This window comes from Oncorhynchus masou, chromosome 15 (genome assembly GCF_036934945.1).
Source record: "Oncorhynchus masou masou isolate Uvic2021 chromosome 15, UVic_Omas_1.1, whole genome shotgun sequence".
NCBI classification, from domain to species: domain Eukaryota; kingdom Metazoa; phylum Chordata; class Actinopteri; order Salmoniformes; family Salmonidae; genus Oncorhynchus; species Oncorhynchus masou.
Genome location: NC_088226.1, coordinates 25,686,486 through 25,705,762, shown reverse-complemented (window position 1 = coordinate 25,705,762; position 19,277 = coordinate 25,686,486). Strand labels below are relative to the sequence as shown.

At 41.7% G+C, this 19,277-nt stretch overlaps 1 protein-coding gene across 2 annotated transcripts; it reads left to right on the top strand.

Annotated features, from left to right (window-relative positions):
• The first annotated feature begins 9,724 nt into the window (after nucleotides 1–9,724).
• mrps34 (mitochondrial ribosomal protein S34) lies at nucleotides 9,725–18,820 on the top strand. 2 transcript variants are annotated; one of them, XM_064988908.1, is made up of 5 exons: nucleotides 9,725–9,793; nucleotides 10,478–10,681; nucleotides 11,076–11,231; nucleotides 11,990–12,032; nucleotides 18,019–18,820. In XM_064988908.1, the coding sequence occupies exons 2-5, from the start codon at nucleotides 10,517–10,519 to the stop codon at nucleotides 18,315–18,317; spliced, it is 663 nt and encodes a 220-aa protein (XP_064844980.1). In that variant the 5' UTR covers nucleotides 9,725–9,793; nucleotides 10,478–10,516; the 3' UTR covers nucleotides 18,318–18,820. The 2 variants fall into 2 exon arrangements, with proteins under 2 accessions (XP_064844980.1, XP_064844981.1); XM_064988909.1 differs by lacking the exon at nucleotides 9,725–9,793 and adding an exon at nucleotides 9,815–10,039.
• Nucleotides 18,821–19,277: the final 457 nt, after the last annotated feature.

Below are 19,277 nucleotides of genomic sequence, written 5' to 3'. Positions count from 1 at the left end.
GGCATTGATATATACAAAGAAAAGAGTCGGCCCGAGCATTGAACCCTATGGCACCCCCATAGAGACTGCCAGAGGTCTGGACAACAGGCCCTCTGATTTGACACACTGAACTCTGTCTGAGAAGTAGTTGGTGAACCAGGCAAGGCAGTCATTTGAGAAGCCAAGGCTGTTGAGTCTGCCGATAAGAATGTGGTCATTGACAGAGTCGAAAGCCTTGGCCATGTCGATGAAGGTTGTTGCACAGTACTGTCTTTTATCGATGGCGGTTATGATATCGTTTAGTACCTTGAGCGTGGCTGAGGTGCACCCATGACCAGCTCGGAAACCAGATTGCATAGCGGAGAAGGTACAGTGGGATTCGACATGGTAGGTGATCTGTTTATTAACTTGGCTTTCGAAGATTTTAGAAAGGCAGGGCAGGATGCATATTGGTCTATAACAGGTAGTGTCTTGAGTGTCTCCCCCTTTGAAGAGGGGGTTAACCACGGCAGCTTTCCAATCTTTGGGGATCTCAGACGATACAAAAGAGAGGTTGAACAGGCTAGTAATAGGGGTTGCAACAATTGCAGCGGATAATTTTAGAAAGAGAGGGTCCAGATTGTCTAGCCCAGCTGATTTATAGGGGTCCAGATTTTGCAGCTCTTTCAGAACATCAACTATCTGGATTTGGATGAATGAGAAGCGTGGGGGGGGGGGGGCTTGGGCAAGTTGCTGCCGGGGGTACAAAACGGTTGGTCGGGGTAGGGGTAGCCAAGTGGAAAGCATGGCCAGCCGTAGAAAAATGCTTATCGTGGATTTATCGGTGGTGACAGTGTTTCCTAGCCTCAGTGCAGTGGGCAGCTGGGAGGAGGTGCTCTTATTCTCCATTGACTTTACAGTGTCTTAAAACCTTTTGGAATTTGTGCTACAGGATGCAAATTACTGTTTAAAAAAGCTAGCCTTTGCTTTCCTAACTGACTGTGTATATTGGTTCCTAACTGTAAATCGAGGGCCTTAAGTAAAATGACTGCCATAAATATTTGCACATAGGAGAGATATGGAAAACCTGCAACTCCATATTTGGAAGCGTTTAGGTCATGTGACTTTTGGCAGGGATTTGACGACAAGAAAAAAACAGTTCTCTCACACAGACTAGATGTTCTCATGGTAAAAGGCGATTTGTCGTCGTAGAAAAAAAAGTATTGCCATAGATTTTCAAGCAGATTTAAGTCAACTAACTTTGCCACTCAGGAACATTCACTCTCTTCTTGGTAAACAACTGCAGTGTAGATTTGGCCTTGTGTTGTAGGTCATTGTTCTGCTGAAAGGGGAATTCCTCTCCCTCTCTGGTGTAAAACACACTGAAGCAGGTTTTTCTCTAGGATTTTGCATGTGCTTAGCTCCATCCTGTTTCTTTTTACCCTGAAAAACTCTCCAGTATTGTTGATCCATCCTCAGTTTTCTACCATCACAGATTGAACTCTATAAATGTTTTAAAATCACCAATGGCCACATGGTAACGTCCCTGAGCAATTTCATTCCTGTCCTGCAGTTCAGTTCAGAAGGGCGACTATCTTTTATGTGTCCGGGTATGTTTAATATATAATGCACAGCATAACTATTAACCTGCTCAAAAAGATATGTTTGATTTGTTATTTTTAACTATCAACCAATCACTGCCTTTCGTTGAGGCTTTTGAAAAGCTCCCTGGTCTTTGTAGTCGAATCTGTGCTTGAAATTCAAAACTTGACCGAGGGACTCTTTTTTTTTCTCCAAATTGTGTTACATTACAACCTTATTCTAAAATGGATTAAATAAAATGTTTTCCTCATCAAACTACACACAATACCCCAGAGTGAAAACGGGTTCTTAGAAATGTATGCACATTTATTAAAAATTAAAAACATAATGTAAGTATTCATACCCTTTGCTGTGAGACTTAAAATTAAGCTCAGGTGCATCCTGTTTCTATTGAACATCATTGAGATGTTTCTACAACTTGGGGTCCACCTGTGGTAAATTCAATTAATTGGACATGATTTGGAAAGGCACGCACCTGTCTATATAAGGTCACACCAAGAGATATAAGAAATGTATTTGCAATATTAAATATAATTGCATTTATTCCTGTTATCAATCAAGGTGAGACTGAACATGGACAAGGCGCAGGAGAAACAGAAGGAGAGCTAACGGAGGAGAATCAAGAAGAGAACCAAGTGCTTCGACATAAGGGCAAATTACTTGGTTTGGAAGAAGGATGAAAGGAAGGCGAGAGCTGGGAAACATCGCCGCTCTTTAGCTCCTAGCTGGGGTCACCATCTGTTGAGGTGAATTTAAAAAAATCACAGGTAAAAACTATTTGCATTTGCACACAAAATAACCTTAACATAAATCTTCGATAATGTTCCAACCGGAGAATTCCTTTGTCTGTAGAATTGCAATGGAACTCAAGCTAACTATCACGTGAAAGCGCGTGGTCAGCTCATGCCTCTCTCATTCGCCCCCACTTCACAGTAGGAAGCATCAAACAAAGACTGTTGACATCTAGTGGAAGCCTTAGGAAGTGCAATTTGACCCCATAGAAACTGTGTATTTGATAGGCAAAGAGTCGAAAAACTACAAACCTCAGATTTCCCACTTCCTGGTTGGATTCTTTTCTCAGGTTTTTGCCTGCCATATGAGTTCTGTTATACTCACAGACATCATTGAAACAGTTTTAGATACTTCAGAGTGTTTTCTATCCAAATCTACTAATACTATGCACATATTAGCAACTGGGCCTGAGTAGCAGACAGTTTACTCTGGGCACCTTATTCATCCAAGCTACTCAATACAGCGCCCAGCTATAAGTTAAAAAAGGAGTTCATGTTATTTGCGAGTTCTTCTACTTCTGACAATAAATAATAAACATTAAAGCCTTTGATTTGTTCAGGCAGGCTTGAGTCTGAAGTCGCTCTGGATAAGAGCGTCTGCTAAATGACTTAAATGTAATGTAAATGTAAATGACCCTTTTTAAACATTATTTGATTAAAATTGTGATAATTATCATTAAAGCTAGAGACAGTAGACAGATTTGTCTTTCTTACTTGTAAGGTAAGACAACTACCCCAATATAAACTGTGATGTGCCATTAGGCTAACAGTTATAATGAATATTGACTTGCACTATTTTATTTAAAAAATATATATTTATTGCTCATAACTTGGGTTTACAGCTTTTTTTTTAAAAGGAGTTAAAATGTTATTTGTGAGTTCTACTTCTGACAAATAAGAAACATTAAAGCCTTTCGTTTGTTCAGGTATTCTTGAGTCTGAAGCAGATATGCAACTTTTATACATAATTTGATTAATATCCTGATGATTATCATTATCGAATGAAAATATATATATACAGTTGAAACCGGAAGTTTACATACACCTTAGCCAAATACATTTAAACTCAGTTGGTCACAATTCCTGACATTTAATCCAAGTAAGAATTCCCTGTCTTAAGTCAGTTAGGATAACCACATTATTTTAAGAATGGGAAATGTCAGAATAATAGTAGGGAGAGATTTATTTAGCCTCCAACACTCTACTCAACAAATTTAATGCAGTCTATCACAGTGCCATCCGTTTTGTCACCAAAGTCCCATACACTTACCCACCACTGTGACCTGTAGGATCTCGTTGGCTGGCCCTCGCTTCATACTCGTCGCCAAACCCACTGGCTGCAGGTTATCTACAAGTCTCTGCTTGGTAAAGCCCCGCCTTATCTCAGCTCACTGGTCACCATAGCAGCACCCACTCGTAGCACGTGCTCCAGCAGGTATATCTTACTGGTCACCCCCAAAGCCAATTCCTCCTTTGGTCGTCTTTCCTTCCAGTTCTCTGCTGCCAATGACTGGAACGAACTGCAAAAATCTCTGAAGCTGGAGACTCATATCTCCCTCACTAGTTTTAAGCACCAGCTGTCAGAGCAGCTCACAGATCACTGCACCTATACATAGCCCATCTGTAAACAGCCCATCTATCTACCTACCTCTTCCCCATACTGTATATATTTATTTATCTTGCTCCTTTGTACCCCAGTATCTCTACTTGCACATTCATCTTCTGCACATCTACCATTCCAGTGTTTAATTGCTATATTGTAATTACTTCGCCACCATGGACTATTTATTGCCTTAACTCCCTTATCTTACCTCATTTGCACTCAATGTATATAGACGTTTTGTTTTCTTTTGTTCTACTGTACTATTGACTGTATGTTTTGTTTATTCCATGTGTAACTCTGTGTTGTTGTATGTGTCGAATTGCTATGCTTTATCTTGGCCAGGCCGCAGTTGCAAATGAGAACTTGTTCTCAACTAGCCTACCTGGTTAAATAAAGGTGAAATAAAAAATGAATAAATACCATTTTCTGCTTTAATTTTTTTCATCACATTTGGCCAATTCCTCCTGACAGTGCTGGAGTAACTGAGTCAGGTTTGTAGGCCTTCTTGCTCGCACACGCTTTGTCAGTTCTGCCCACAATTTTTTTATAGGATTGAGGTCAGTGCTTTGTGATGGCCACTCCAATACCTGGACTTTTGTTGTCCTTAAGCCATTTTGCCACAACTTTGGAAGTCTGTCATTGTCCATTTGGAAGACCCATTTGCGACCAAGCTTTAACTTCCTGACTGATGTCTTGAGATGTTGCTTCAATATATCCACATACTTTTCTTTCCTCATGATGCCACCTATTTTGTGAAGTGCACCAGTTCCTCCTGTAGCAAAGCACCCCCACAACATGATGCTGCCACCCCCATGCTCCAGCAGGTGTATCTCACTGATCATCCCTAAAGCCAACACCACATTTGGCCGCCTTTCGTTCCAGTTCTCTGCTGCCTGTGACTGGAACGAATTGCAAAAATTGCTGAAGTTGGAGACTTTTATCTCCCTCACCAACTTCAAACATCTGCTATCTGAGCAGCTAACCGATCGCTGCAGCTGTACATAGTCTATCGGTAAATAGCCCACCCAATTTTACCTACCTCATCCCCATACTGTTTTTATTTATTTATTTTCTGCTCTTTTGCACACCAATATCTCTACCTGTACATGACCATCTGATCATTTATCACTCCAGTGTTAATCTGCAAAATTGTAATTATTCGCATACCTCCTCATGCCTTTTGCACACAATGTATATAGACTCTTTTTTTTCCTACTGTGTTATTGACTTGTTAATTGTTTACTCCATGTGTAACTCTGTGTTGTCTGTTCACACTGCTATGCTTTATCTTGGCCAGGTCGCAGTTGCAAATGAGAACTTGTTCTCAACTAGCCTAACCGGTTAAATAAAGGTGAAATAAAAAATAAATTAAAAAAACGGTTGGGATGGTGTTCTTCGGCTTGCAAACATCACCCATTTTCCTCCAAACTGGTCATTATGGCATTATGACAGTTCTATTTTTATTTCATCAGACCAGAGGACATTTCTCCAAAAAGTACGATCTTTGTCTCCATGTGCAGTTGCAAATCGTATTCTGGCTTTTTTTATGGCTGTTTTGGAACAGTGGCTTCTTCCTTGCTGAGCGTCCTTTTAGGTTATGTCGATGTAGGACTCGTTTTACTGTGGATATAGACACTTTTGTACCTGTTTCCTCCAGCATCTTCACAGAGTACTTGGCTGTTCTTCTGGGATTGATTTGCACTTTTCACATCAAAGTACGTTCATCTCTAGGAGACAGAACGCGTCTCCTTACTGAGCGGTATGACGGCTGCGTGGTCCCATGGTGTTTATACTTGAGTACTCTTGTCTGTACAGATGAACGTGGTACCTTCAGCCGTTTGGAAATTCCTCCCAAGGATGAGCCAGATTTGTGGAGGTCTACAATTTTTTCTGACGCTGATTTCTTTTGATTTTCCCATGATGTCAAGCAAAGAGGCATTGAGTTGGAAGGTAGGCCTTGAAATACATCCACAGGTACACCTCCAATTGACTAAAATTATGTCAATTAGGCTATCAGAAGCTTCTAAAGCCATGACATAAATTTCTGGAATTTTCTAAGCTGTTTAAAGACACAGTCAACTTAGTGTATGTAAACTTCTGTCCCACTGGAATTCTGATACAGTGAATTAGAAGTGAAATAATCTTTCTTTAACAATTGTTGGAAAAAGTACTTGTGTCATGCACAAAGTAGATGTCCTAACAGACTTGCCAAAAACGATAGTTTGTTAACAAGAAATTTGTGGAGTGGTTGAAAAACGGGTTTTAATGACTCCAACCTAAGTGTATGTAAACTTCCGACTTCAACTGTACATTTGTGGCCAAAAGTTTTGAGAATGACACAAATATTAATTTTCACAAAGTCTGCTGCCTCAGTTTGTATAATGGCAATTTGCATATACTCCAGAATGTTATGAAGAGTGATCAGAGGAATTGCAATTAGTTGCAAAGTTTGCCATGCAAATGAACTGAATCCCCATAAACATTTCCACTGCATTTCAGCCCTGCCTCAAAAGAATCAGCTGACATCATGTCAGTGATTCTCTCGTTAACACAGGTGTGAGTGTTGACGAGGACAAGGCTGGAGATCACTCTGTCATGCTGATTGAGTTTGAATAACAGACTGGAAGCTTCAAAAGGAGGGTGGTGCTTGGAATCATTGTTCTTCCTCTGTCATCCATAGTTACCTGCAAGGAAACACGTTCCGTCATCATAGCTTTGCTTTAAAAGGGCTTCACCGGCAAGGATATTGCTGCCAGTAAGATTGCACCTAAATGAACCATTTATCAGATCATCAAGAACTTCAAGGAGAGCGGTTCAATTGTTGTGAAGAAGGCTTCAGGGCACCCAAGAAAGTCCAGCAAGTGCCAGGACCATCTCCTAAAGTTGATTCAGCTGCGGGATCGGGGCACTAGCAGTACAGAGCTTGCTCAGGAATGGCAGCAGGCAGGTGTGAGTGCATCTGCACGGCAAGGCGAAAACTTTTGGAGGATGGCCTGGTGTCAAGAAGAGCAGCAAAGAAGCCAATTCTCTCCAAGAAAAACTTCAGGGACAGACTGATATTCTGCAAAATGTATAGGGATTGGACTGCTGAGGACTGGGATAAAGTTTTTTTCTCCATTGAATTCCCTTTCTGATTGTTTGGAGCATCCGGAAAAAAGCTTGTCCAGAGAAGACAAGGTGAGCGCTACCATCAGTCCTGTGTCATGCCAACAGTAAAGCATCCTGAGCCCATTCATGTGTGGGGTTGCTTCTCAGCCAAGGGAGTGGGCTCACTCACAATTTTGCCTAAGAACACAGCCATGAATAAAGAATGGTACCAACACATCCTCCGGGAGTAACTTCTCCCAACCATCCTGGAACAGTTTAGTGACGAACAATGCCTTTTCCAGTATGATGGAGCACCTTGCCATAAGGCAAAAGTGATAACTAAGTGGCTTGGGGAACAAAACACTGATATTTCGGGTCCATGGCCAGGACACTCCAGACCTTAATCCCATTGAGAACTTGTGGTCAATCCTCAAGAGGCGGGTGGACAAACCAAAACCCACAAATTCTGACAAACACCAAGCATTGATTGGCCTGCCATCAGTCAGGATGTGGCTCAGAAGTTAATTGACAGCATGCCAGGGTGGATTACAGAGGTCTTGAAAAAGAAGGGTCAACACTGCAAATATTGACTCTTTGCATCAACTTCATGTAATTGTCAATAAAAGCCTTTGACACTTATGAAATGCTTGTAATTATACTTCAGTATTCCATAGTAACATCTGACAAAAAATATCTAAAGACACTGAAGCTGCAAACTTTGTGGAAATTAATATTTGTGTCATTCTCAAAACTGTTGGCTGTGACTGTACATACATACACACACAAACATATATATATATATATACATATTTATACACTACCGTTCAAATGTTTGGGGTCACTTAGAAATGTCCTTGTTTTTGAAAGAAAAGCACATTTTTTTTGTCCCTAAAAATAACTTAAAATTCATCAAAAATACATTGTAGACATTGTTAATGTTGTGAATGACTATTGTAGCTAGAAACGGCAGATTGTTTGAATGGAACATCTACATAGGCGTACAGAGGCCCATTATCAGAAACCATCACTCCTGTGTTCCAATGGCATGTTGTGTTAGCTAATCCAAGTTTCTCATTTTAAAAAGCTAATTGATCATTAGAAAACTCTTTTGCAATCATGTTAGCATAGCTGAAAACTGTTGTACTGATTAAAGAAGCAATACAACTGGCCTTCTTTAGACTAGTTGTGTATCTGGAGCACCAGCATTTGTGGGTTCGATTACAGGCTCAAAATGGCCAGAAACAAAGAACTTTCTTCTGAAACTCATCAGTCTATTCTTGTTCTGAGAAATGAAGGATATTCCATGCAAGAAATTGCCAAGAAACTGAAGATCTCATACAATGCTGTGTACTACTCATTTCACAGAACAGCACAAACAGGCTTTAACCAGATTAGAAAGAGGAGTGGGAGGCCCCGGTGCACAACTGAGCAAGAGGACAGGTACATTAGAGTGTCTAGTTTGAGAAACAGACGCCTCACAAGTCCTCAACTGGTAGCTTCGTTAAATAGTACCCGCAAAAAACAACAGTTTCAACATCAACAGTGAAGAGGCAACTCCGAGATGTTGGCCTTCTCAGACTGGCCAATAAAAAGAAAAGGTTAAGATGGGCAAAAGAACACAGACACTGGGAAGAGGAATATTGGAAAAAAGTGTTATGGACAGACAAATCTAAGTTTGAGTTGTTTGGATCACAAAGAAGAACATTCTTGAGACAGAAAAAAAATGAAAAGACGCTTGAGGAGTGCTTGATGCCATCTGTCAAGCATGTTGGAGGCAATGTGATGGTCTGGGGGTACTTTGGTGGTGGTAGAGTGGGAGATTTGTACAGGGTAAAGGGGATCTTGAAGAAGGAAGCCTATCACTCCATTTTGCAATGCCATGGTATACCCTGTGGACGGTGCTTAATTTGAGCCAATTTCCTCCTACAACAGGACAATGACCTGAAGCACAGCTCCAAACTATGCAAGAACTCTCTAGGGAAGAAGCCGTCAGCTGGTAGTCTGTCTATAATGGAGTGGTCAGCACAGTCACCGTATCTCAACCCTATTGATCTGTTGTGGGAGCAGTTTGACTGTAAGAAGTGCCCATCAAGCCAATCCAATGTGTGGGAGGTGCTTCAGGAAGTATGGGGTGGAATCTCTTCAGATTACCTCAACAAATTGACAACTACAATACCAAAGGTCTGCAAGGCTCTAATTGCTGCAAATGGAGGAATCTTTGACAAAAGCAAAGTTTCAAGGACACAATTATTATTTCAATAAATTATCATTATTTATAACGTCTTGACTATAATTCCTATTCATTTTGCAACTAATGTCTTCATGGAAAACAAGGACATTGCTAAGTGACCCCAAACTTTTGAACGGTAGTGTACATATATACATCTTTTTAGAATATATTTTCCTTAATTAATTATTCCCCACAATCCCTACCACCCCTCCCCCAATTGGAGTAAACTAATAAACAATAACACGGGCTTCTACTTCCATCTTATACATATTATATACATTTTACAGAATCTATTTTACAATAGTTGTATTTTGCTTGTTATAACTTCAATCTTTGCAAACAACGCAGAGCAAAAACTAAGTCTGGATCTTCCCCGGAGTGACCACCCTAAAACGTTTCAAAGCGGAACGGTTTCTATCCCGGAACTAAAGTAATGTATCAATAATTCCAGGGAGGAATTTTGTCCGTCGTTTGACAATTTCGGAGGAAGCAGTGTGTTGTGGAGGTCAAGTCAAGTCTCAGGTAGCTATCTAGTTATGCAAAATAAAACATCCCTTGGAAATTTAAGCAACTCTTTTTTTTTTTTTTATTGTGATAACAAGAATACTGTGTGTTGAATAGTGGAGTACTTAGCTATCCCGCTACCGTTAGCGTGTCATGCTCTCTGGCTAACATATGTCATGTTAGCTAGCTTGCTGTAGACAGATTGCCAGTGCCAGCACGTGAAATAGTAGCTAACCTAAGCGGACTGCATTTACATATTTAACGGTAATCGTTATTCAATTTAACAGTATTGATTGAGATTCTTAATAAAGATGTTTGGCTTTAATGGGATTACCTACAGTATGATGACTTACTTAATGACTAGAATGTTGCTATCTTACATAACTATCAGACTCTTGAGGAGTACACTGAATGCAGTCCCAGGAAAAACTAGGGTTCCATGGTCTGGTGTATTTGGGACTAATGATTCTCTTTCAGCAGATAGCTAGATAGATACTGCCCCAAATTCACTAGACCAGAAACTCTGTTTTTACCTGGGTTTGCATTCAGTGTATTTGGGTCATTCTAGTTCATCAAACCTGCGAGTGTCTCCAGGTTATCAGATCTTTGAATGTCTTCATTTGTACCCCTGTTGTAAAATGGTCAGAACTCTTTATTTACTCCTTTGTGAGCCTAACCCCTGATGTAACCACCCCCCTCCAGGTTCCGAAGGAGACCCAGTGACAACATTATTGACCAATCATGGTGAAGAAGAAGCGCATCCGCCTTATCGCTGAGATGGCCCGGAAGATCCGTGTGTACCGGGAGCTTAAGAATCGGCCACGGGAGTCTGAGAAGTATGCACTGGACTACGACACCATGACGCGACCACACACCAGGAAGACCCTGCCCGTGCTTGCCTGGCAGGTATGTGTGTAGGGCACCAGGTAGCCTAGTGGTTAGAAAGCAGGACCAGTAGCCAGAAGGTTGATGGTTCAAGTCCCAGGTCAGGTGTAAAAAGTGGGAGCTTAACTAGCAATCAGAAATTTTAGTTATTTCAATCAAATGAAAGCATACATTTTTTCTTTATTATCAATGAATAATGAGTAGAAAGTTGTGGGTCTCTGATGCCAGATCCCATCGACTACTGTTGTTCCCTTGATAGGGTTGCAAAATTCTGGTACATTTCCCAAAAGTTTTCCTGAAATCCTGGTTGGTGTGATTCCTGGATTTCCTGCTTATTTCTGCAAGATCCTGGGAACCTTCCGACTGTGTTTTCGGGAAAACCTGGGAAACCTAGAACTGCTTTATTTCTATTCAGGACGTGAGGAGAGAGAGCCGTCTCTTCTCCCTGCTGTCTGGCCTCAGGATGTTCGGGGTGGGCCACCTGTTCACACGCAAGTCCTGGCTGACAGAGCACCCTGAAGCACCTAGCTACTGGCAGGTCACCAAGGTCAAGGTGGACTACACTGCAGAAGTGAGTGGGGAGATGGGTGGAAAGGAGTTGCAGGGGTAGAGGGTGAAGAGGAGTGGAGGCTTATAACACTGTTATTACACTGATAAGTCTGACTATAAAGCCTCATACTTTGTGTATATATAGTGTATGTATGTGGACACCACTTCAAATGTATGGATTCGGCCATTTCAGCCTCACCCGTTGCTGACTGGTGTATAAAATCGAGCACACGGCCATGCAATCTCCATAGGAAAACAATGGCAGTAGAATGGCCTTACTGAAAGAGCTCGGTGACTTTCAACGTAGCACCAACATAGGATGCCACCTTTCCAACAAGTCAGTTTGTCAAATTTCTGCCCTGCTAGAGTTGCCCCGGTCAACTTCGGAAGAAATGTCTTCTTTCCTGTTTCAGCATTGCAGTGCCCCCGTGCACTTAGCGAGGTCCATATAGAAATGGTTTGTTGGGATCGGTGTGGAAGAACTTGACTGGCCTGCACAGAGCCGTGAACTCCATCCCATCAAACTAATTTGAGATGAATTGGAACGCCGACTATGAGCCAGGCCTAATCGCCCAACATCAATGCTCAACCTCAATGGAAGCAAGGTCTAACATCTAGTGGAAAGCCTTCCCAGACGAGTGGAGGCTGTTATAGCAGGAAAGGGGGGACTAACTCCATATTAATAACCATGATTTTAAAATGAGATGTTCGATGAGCAGGTGTCCACATACTTTTGGTAATGTAGTGTACATGTTTATAACTCTGCTGCCTTCTTTGTAGAACATGGACCACGGCAGAGCATGGGGAGTACTGACCTATAAAGGTGAGAATTTTCCATTCACACATCCTATATCATGCTCTCTTCCTGAAGAAAGAATAGGTTTGGCTTTCCTCTGTAGTACTCTGTAGTACCGACATGTGATTCACGATAGTGGTCGTGAACAGATAAGAGATGACAACCTTTTTATTTGTTTTCACAGAATGACATTTCAGCAGCTTTTCATATGCCTCTCTGTTATTGCATAATCTCTCACAGATGAAATAATGCCTAGGTTTAGGTTTCTTCAGCATTAACTTCGTCCCCAGGCTCAAATTGCTGGTTACATAGAGCCTGGTAACAGTGCCTAAGTGCCTATTGACGATAGTATCTTCTGACCGGGGGAGTTTTTTAAGAGTTAATATATTTTAAAAAGTTAAATTATTACACCTTTATAGAGTTAGGGTTCCATGTTACAGCACTTGTTTATGGAAAACCCTGAAGAATAATTGACTAATGAGCTATCTGTGTCTCCGAACACCTGTGTGTAAACATAAGACGGAAGCCATAAACGTGTTGTAACTGAAAAATACTATCGGCTCCTGTAGTCCAACTATTGGGCTAGACAACAGTGTGCATTAATGTGGGACTTGAAAGGGGTGTAGTTAAAATTGAGGCGGGAGCTGTAGCTGTAGCCTTGGCCTATTACACTGAACAATAATATAAACACAACATGTAAAGTGTTGGTCTCATTAGCTGAAATAAAAGATCACAGAAATATTCCATATACACAAAACGCTTATTTCTCAAATGTTGTGCACAAATTTGTTTACATAGCTGTTAGTCAGCATTTCTCCTTTGCCAAGATAATCCATCGACCTGGCAGGTGTGGCATATCAAGAAGCTTATTAAACAGCATCACTTTACACAGGTGCACCTTGTGCTTGGGACAAAATGCCACTCTAAAATGTCCAGTTTTGTCACACAACGCCACTGATGTCTTAGGTTGATAGAGCGTGCAATTTGCATGCTGACTGCAGGAATGTCCACCAGAACTGTTGCCAAAGAATTTAATGATAATTTCTCGACCATAAGCCACCTCATATATTTAGAGAACTTGGCAGTTCTTCCAACCGGCCTCACAACCGCAGACCACCTTTAACTTCACCAGTGGACTTCAGGAAACAGCAGAGGCAACACCCCCCTATCCACATCGATGGAACAGTAGTGGAGAGGGTAGTAAGTTTTAAGTTCCTCGGCATACACATCACAGACAAACTAAATTGGTCCACTCACACAGACAGCATCGTGATGAAGGCGCAGCAGCGCCTCTTCAACCTCAGGAAGCTGAAGAAATTCACCAAAAACACTCACAAACTTCTACAGATGCACAATCGAGAGCATCCTGGCGGGCTGTATCACCGCCTGGTACGGCAACTGCTCCGCCCACAACCGTAAGGCTCTCCAGAGGGTAGTGAGGTCTGCACAACGTATCACCGGGGGCAAACTACCTGCCCTCCAGGACACCTACACCACCCGATGTTACAGGAAGGCCATAAAGATCATTAAGGAGAACACCCACCCGAGCCACTGCCTGTTCACCCCGCTATCATCCAGAAGGCGAGGTCAGTACAGGTGCATCAAAGCTGGGACCGAGAGACTGAAAAACAGCTTCTATCTCAAGGCCATCAGACTGTTAAACAGCAACCACTAAGATTGAGTGGCTGCTGCCAACACACTGACTCAACTCCAGCCACTTCAATAATGGGAATTGATAGGAAAGGATGTAAAATATATCACTAGCCACTTTAAACAATGCTACCTAATATAATGTTTACATACCCTACATTATTCATCTCATATGTATACGTATATACTGTACTCTATCATCTACTGCATCCTTATGTAATACATGTATCACTAGCCACTTTAACTATGCCACTTTGTTTACATACTCATCTCATATGTATATACTGTACTCGATGCCATCTACTGTATCTTGCCTATGCTGCTCTGCACCATCACTCATTCATATCTTTATGTACATATTCTTTATCCCCTTACACCGTGTATAAGATATTAGTTTTGGAATTGTTAGTTAGATTACTTGTTGGTTATTACTGCATTGTCGGAACTGGAAGCACAAGCATTTCGCTACACTCGCATTAACATTTGCTAACCATGTGTATGTGACAAATACAATTTGATTTGATTTGAACCACGCCAGCCCAGGACCTCCACATCCGGCTTCACTTGCAGGATCGTCTGAGACCAGCCACCCGGACAGCTGATGAAACAGTGGGTTTGCACAACCAAATAATTTCTGCACGAACTGTCAGAAACCATCTCAGGGAACCTGATCTGCGTGCTCGTCATCCTCACCACGGTCTTGACCTGACTGCAGTTCGGCGTCGTAACTGACTTCAGTGGGCAAATGCTCACCTTCGATGGCCAATAACACACTGGAGTGCTCTTCACGGATGAATCTCGGTTTCAACTGTACCAGGCAGATGTTAACGTGAACAGAGTGCCCCATGGTGGCGGTGGGGTTATGGTATGGGCAGATGCTAACGTTGTGCCCCGGACAGGAATTGTCCGTAGAGCTCCGAGACAGGATTGTGTTTCAGCACAGATCTGGGGAACAGTACCAAAAAATGTCTGCAACATTGAAGAACCCCAAGAACACAGTGGCCTCCATCATTCTTAAATGAAAGAAGTTTGGTTGGAACCACCAAGCCTTTTCTTAGAGCTGGCCGTCCGGCCAAACTGAACAATTGTTGGAAAAGGGCCTTGGTCAGGGAGGTGACCAAGAACCCGATGGTCACTCTGACAGAGCTCTAGACTTCCTCTGTGGAGATGGGAGAACCTTCCAGAAGGACAACCATCTCTACAGCACTCCACCAACCAGCCCAGACAGAAGCCACTCCTCAGTAAAAGGCACATGACAGCCTACATTGAGTTTGTCAAAAGGCACCAAAATGACTCCGATCATGAGACACAAGATTCTCTGGTTTGATGAAACCAAGATTGAACTCTTTGGCCTGAATGCCAATCGTCACGTCTGGAGGAAACCTGGCACAATCCCTACGGTAAAGCATGGTGGTGGCAGCATCATGCTGTGGGGATGTTTTTCAGAGGCAGGGACTGGGAGACCAGTCAGGATTGAGGCAGAGATGAACGGAGCAAATTTACAGAGAGATCCTTGATGAAAACCTGGTCTAGAGCACTAAGGAACTCAGACTGGGGTGAAGGTTCACCTTCCAACAGGGCAATGACCCTAAGCACACAGCCAAGACAATGCAAGAGTGGCTCTGAATGTCCTTGGGTGGCCCAGCCAAAGCCCGGAATTGAACCTGATCTAACATCTCTAGAGACCTGAAAATAGCTGTGCAGCTATGCTCCCCATCCAACCTGACAGAGCTTGAGAGGATCTCCAGAGAAGAACAGGATAAACTCCAAATACAGCTGTGCCAAGCTCATACCCAGGAAGACTCAATGTTGTAATAGCTGCCAAAGGTGCTTCTACAAAGTACTGAGTGAAGGGTCTGATTACCTATGTAAATATGATATTTCCGTGTGTAATGTTTTATAAATTAGCAAATAAATTGAAAAACCTGTTTTTGCTTTGTCATTATGGGGTATTGTGTGTAGATATTTTAGAATAAGGTTGTAACATAACAAAATTTGGAAAAAGTCAAGGGGTCTGAATACTTTCCGAAGGCACTATATGAGTAGCTCGCCAAACAATTCTGAAAGTACATGCAATTTTCACGTATTCTGCCGTGAGTCAATCCCCACCTTCCGGAGACACCTGAAACCCCACCTCTTTAAGGAATACCTAGGATAGGATAAAGTAATCCTTCTCACCCCCCCCCCTTAAATGATTTAGATGCACTATTGTAAAGTGGCTGTTCCACTGGATGTCATAAGGTGAATTCACCAATCTGTAAGTCGCTCTGGATAAGAGCGTCTGCCAAATGACTTAAATGTAAATGTAAATGTAAAACTCATAAACAAATCTCAAGTATCAGACACCGCAAGCTCCCAGCGGCTATATCTAGCCAATGCAACATTGACATTACCCCACCCCTGGTCAGCCACTATTGGCTTAAAAAGACGAACCTAACATATCTTCCAATTAATTGCACATCTGTCTGTGTGATGTGCAAGTTTGTCCATCACTCCGTGTGTAGCTAGTCGATGTGATTATCGTCTTGTGGGTTGATAGAAATACTTTCCCCAAAACCTTCTCATTAAATGTTAACTGCAAAGTAGGCTTACTTGGCAGAAGTATATCATGAGTAAGTATATCATTTGTTATTTATTAATTGTTAGTTGCAAACTTTACATGAAATGAGCTGCAGCAGTACAGAACCATCACTAGACCGGAACATTAGATGGCACATTCCTTAACTTCTTGATGCCCCCATCCCTTTAGCCGGATCATTTTCGTCAACATCCGCTGAATTACAGAGCACCAAATAAAAATTAAATTACTAAAAATATTAAATTTTCATGAAAGCACAAGTGCAATATAGCAAAACACAGCTTAGCTTGTTAATCCACCTGGCGTGTCAGATTTCAAAAGAGCTTTTTGGCGAAAGCATATCAAGCGTTTATGTAAGGACATCTCTCTCAGCAGACAAAACATAAAAAGCTAACAGCAGATTGGTCACGAAAGTCAGAAAAGCAATAAAATGAATCTTACCTTTGATCTTTGGATGTTTGCACTCACGAGACTCCCAGTTACACAATAAATGTTCCTTTTGTTCCATAAAGATGATTTTTACATCCAAAATACCTCCATTTGGTTGGCTCGTTATGTTCAGAAATCCACAGGCTCGAGCAGTCACGACTGGGCAGACGAAAATTCCAAATAGTATCCGTAAAGTTCGTAGAAACATGTCAAACGCTTTTTATAAACAATCCTCCGGTTGTTTTTACAATCTATAATCGCTAATATTTTAACCGGACTGTAAGCTTCTTCAATAGGAGAGAGAGAAAATGTCTGCTCCACTCTGTTGGCGCATGCAAAACGCTGCTGGCACCCAGCCATCCAATGACTCGATGTGATCTTCTTGCTCATTTTTCAAAATAAAAGCCTGAAACTATGTCTAAAGACTGTTCACAACATTTTCCTATGTTCACAACATAGGAAAAGGAATCTGGTTGATATCCCTTTAAATGGAGGATAGGAATGGAACAGGGAGATTTGCAATGGAACAGGGAGATTTGTTTCTCTTAGGCACTTCCTGGTTGGATTTTCCTCAGGGTTTCGCCTGCAATATCAGTTCTGTTATATTCACAGACAATATTTATATGCATATTCTAGATTCTGGGCCTTAGAAATAGGCAGTTTCATTTGGGTACGTTTTTCATCCAAACATCAAAATACTGCCCCCTACGCTCAAGAGGTTTTAAAAACACGCACGTTTTTTTCCCAGACCTAAAAAAGTGTCTTCAGATTTAAGCATTGACATTTAATTTGAACATCAACGTAGTTGTTTGTCTACTAACAATTGTAATTTTTAGAGTAAAAAATCTGGAAAAATACAATGGAACATAATTTGGGAAAATATTAAACAGAATTTGGGGGCGGGAAATGATTTTATAGGACCCCGTTAGTTGTTTATTATCAATTATTTTACCAGCTATATTGACAGAGAACAGTACACTAAGGACCTGGGGAAGAGTTGCAGGGAGGAGGACAAGAGAAGAATGTGCCTATTTGAAAGCTTGAAAAAATTTGTAGCTCTTGACATGGTTAATTTTCTCATGCTAGAAAAGGTTGGAGACCCCTGTGCTAGATGGTGATGGACTGAGAGAACAGTTAATTAAAACCGGTGGCTGTTTTCACCGCTCCTGCCATAGACTCCAAGTCATGTCCCGTTCTGAGGCGCTGTGAAACCAGACGTCTCGACAGAGAGCTGCCTGATGGGCCAGACTACCTCCGCATTACTGCCATTTAACCACTGTTGTGATAAATATGTTAAGAAAAGAGATTAGGAAAAGATGACCAAGTCACCATTGTGTATATTATTATTTTCCACAGGCAAGCAGGAGAGTGAAGCGAAGGAGATGGACAAGGTGATGTACCATGACTGGCGTCTGGTGCCCAAACATGAGGAGGAGCAGTTCAAACTCTACAACCCTGTTCCCGAGCCCCCCATACGCTATGTGTCGTACCCGCCCCTGCTCCGTGCCATGCTCCTCGCCCAGCGGCAGAAAGATGAGCTAGAGTCGGCAGCTGAGGAGCCAACCTTACCCCTAAAGAGGGATGTCCTACTCAGCAAAGAGTACTTCAGAAGTCAGGAGAAAAAGAGGGAGAGGCAGGAGGGGACAGCAGTGTGAGAGAGGGGTCAAGCGGAAAGGGGGTGAAAGGTTACCAGCAAGGGACTGTGATGTCAACTTGGATAGATCATAGGCTGCGTTCTGTTTCTCAAAGTATTGAATTGGTGCAAGCATGGAGTTTTGACCATATCCTTTGCACCAATCCATTCCATTTAAATCCATGAGAAGGTGTAGGAGTGCACATCTCAGGAAAAGGGTAGAGAATTGGACCACAGCTATAGCTGTTTTCCTTTACATTCATATGAGCCTTTTATAACAATTCCACTGAATAGAAAGAATTTGGATGAACAGATGGACTTGAGTGACAGCTTGCTGTAAGGTTTCCACAACTGTCACTTGTCTCTTATGCATATTGTGATGTGATGCTTGTGTGTTTGTATTGTAAATAGTAAAATATAATACTACATTATGAAAAGAATGGGCACTCTTAGTTTTTCTATAATGGATTCATTCTAACTGGATGACTAGGTTAAGATCGATAATAAATAAAAACTATTGTCCCACCCATGTCAAAGCAATTATTATTCCATATCCGTCTCGACAACTCTGATGTGTTTTTTTAATCATAGTTGCCGGGATGTCACTTGTCCTCCTCAATCAGTACACTCGTAACAATTAAAGCATTGCGAAACTTCTATTCAATCAAATAAACCTTTTGCTTGTTACGGGCTAAATGAAATACATGTTTTTAAACTCCTAAGAATGTTTCAGGTTAAGTACATGTTCGCTCATTAGATGGTTCTCCAATTGAACGTGTTCCCGCAAATAAATACTTAGGCGTATGGATTTTATGTTTAAAAACAGATTGTGCTTTTCTCTAAGCAGTGGGAAGCAGATTATTCAGTCAACCTTTTTATCTGTTCTTGATTATGGTGATATTATTTATCAAAGTGCAGCTTCTACTACTCTTAAAACCTTTGGATGCCATCATTTAGTGCCCTTCGTTTTGTTAGTGACAGT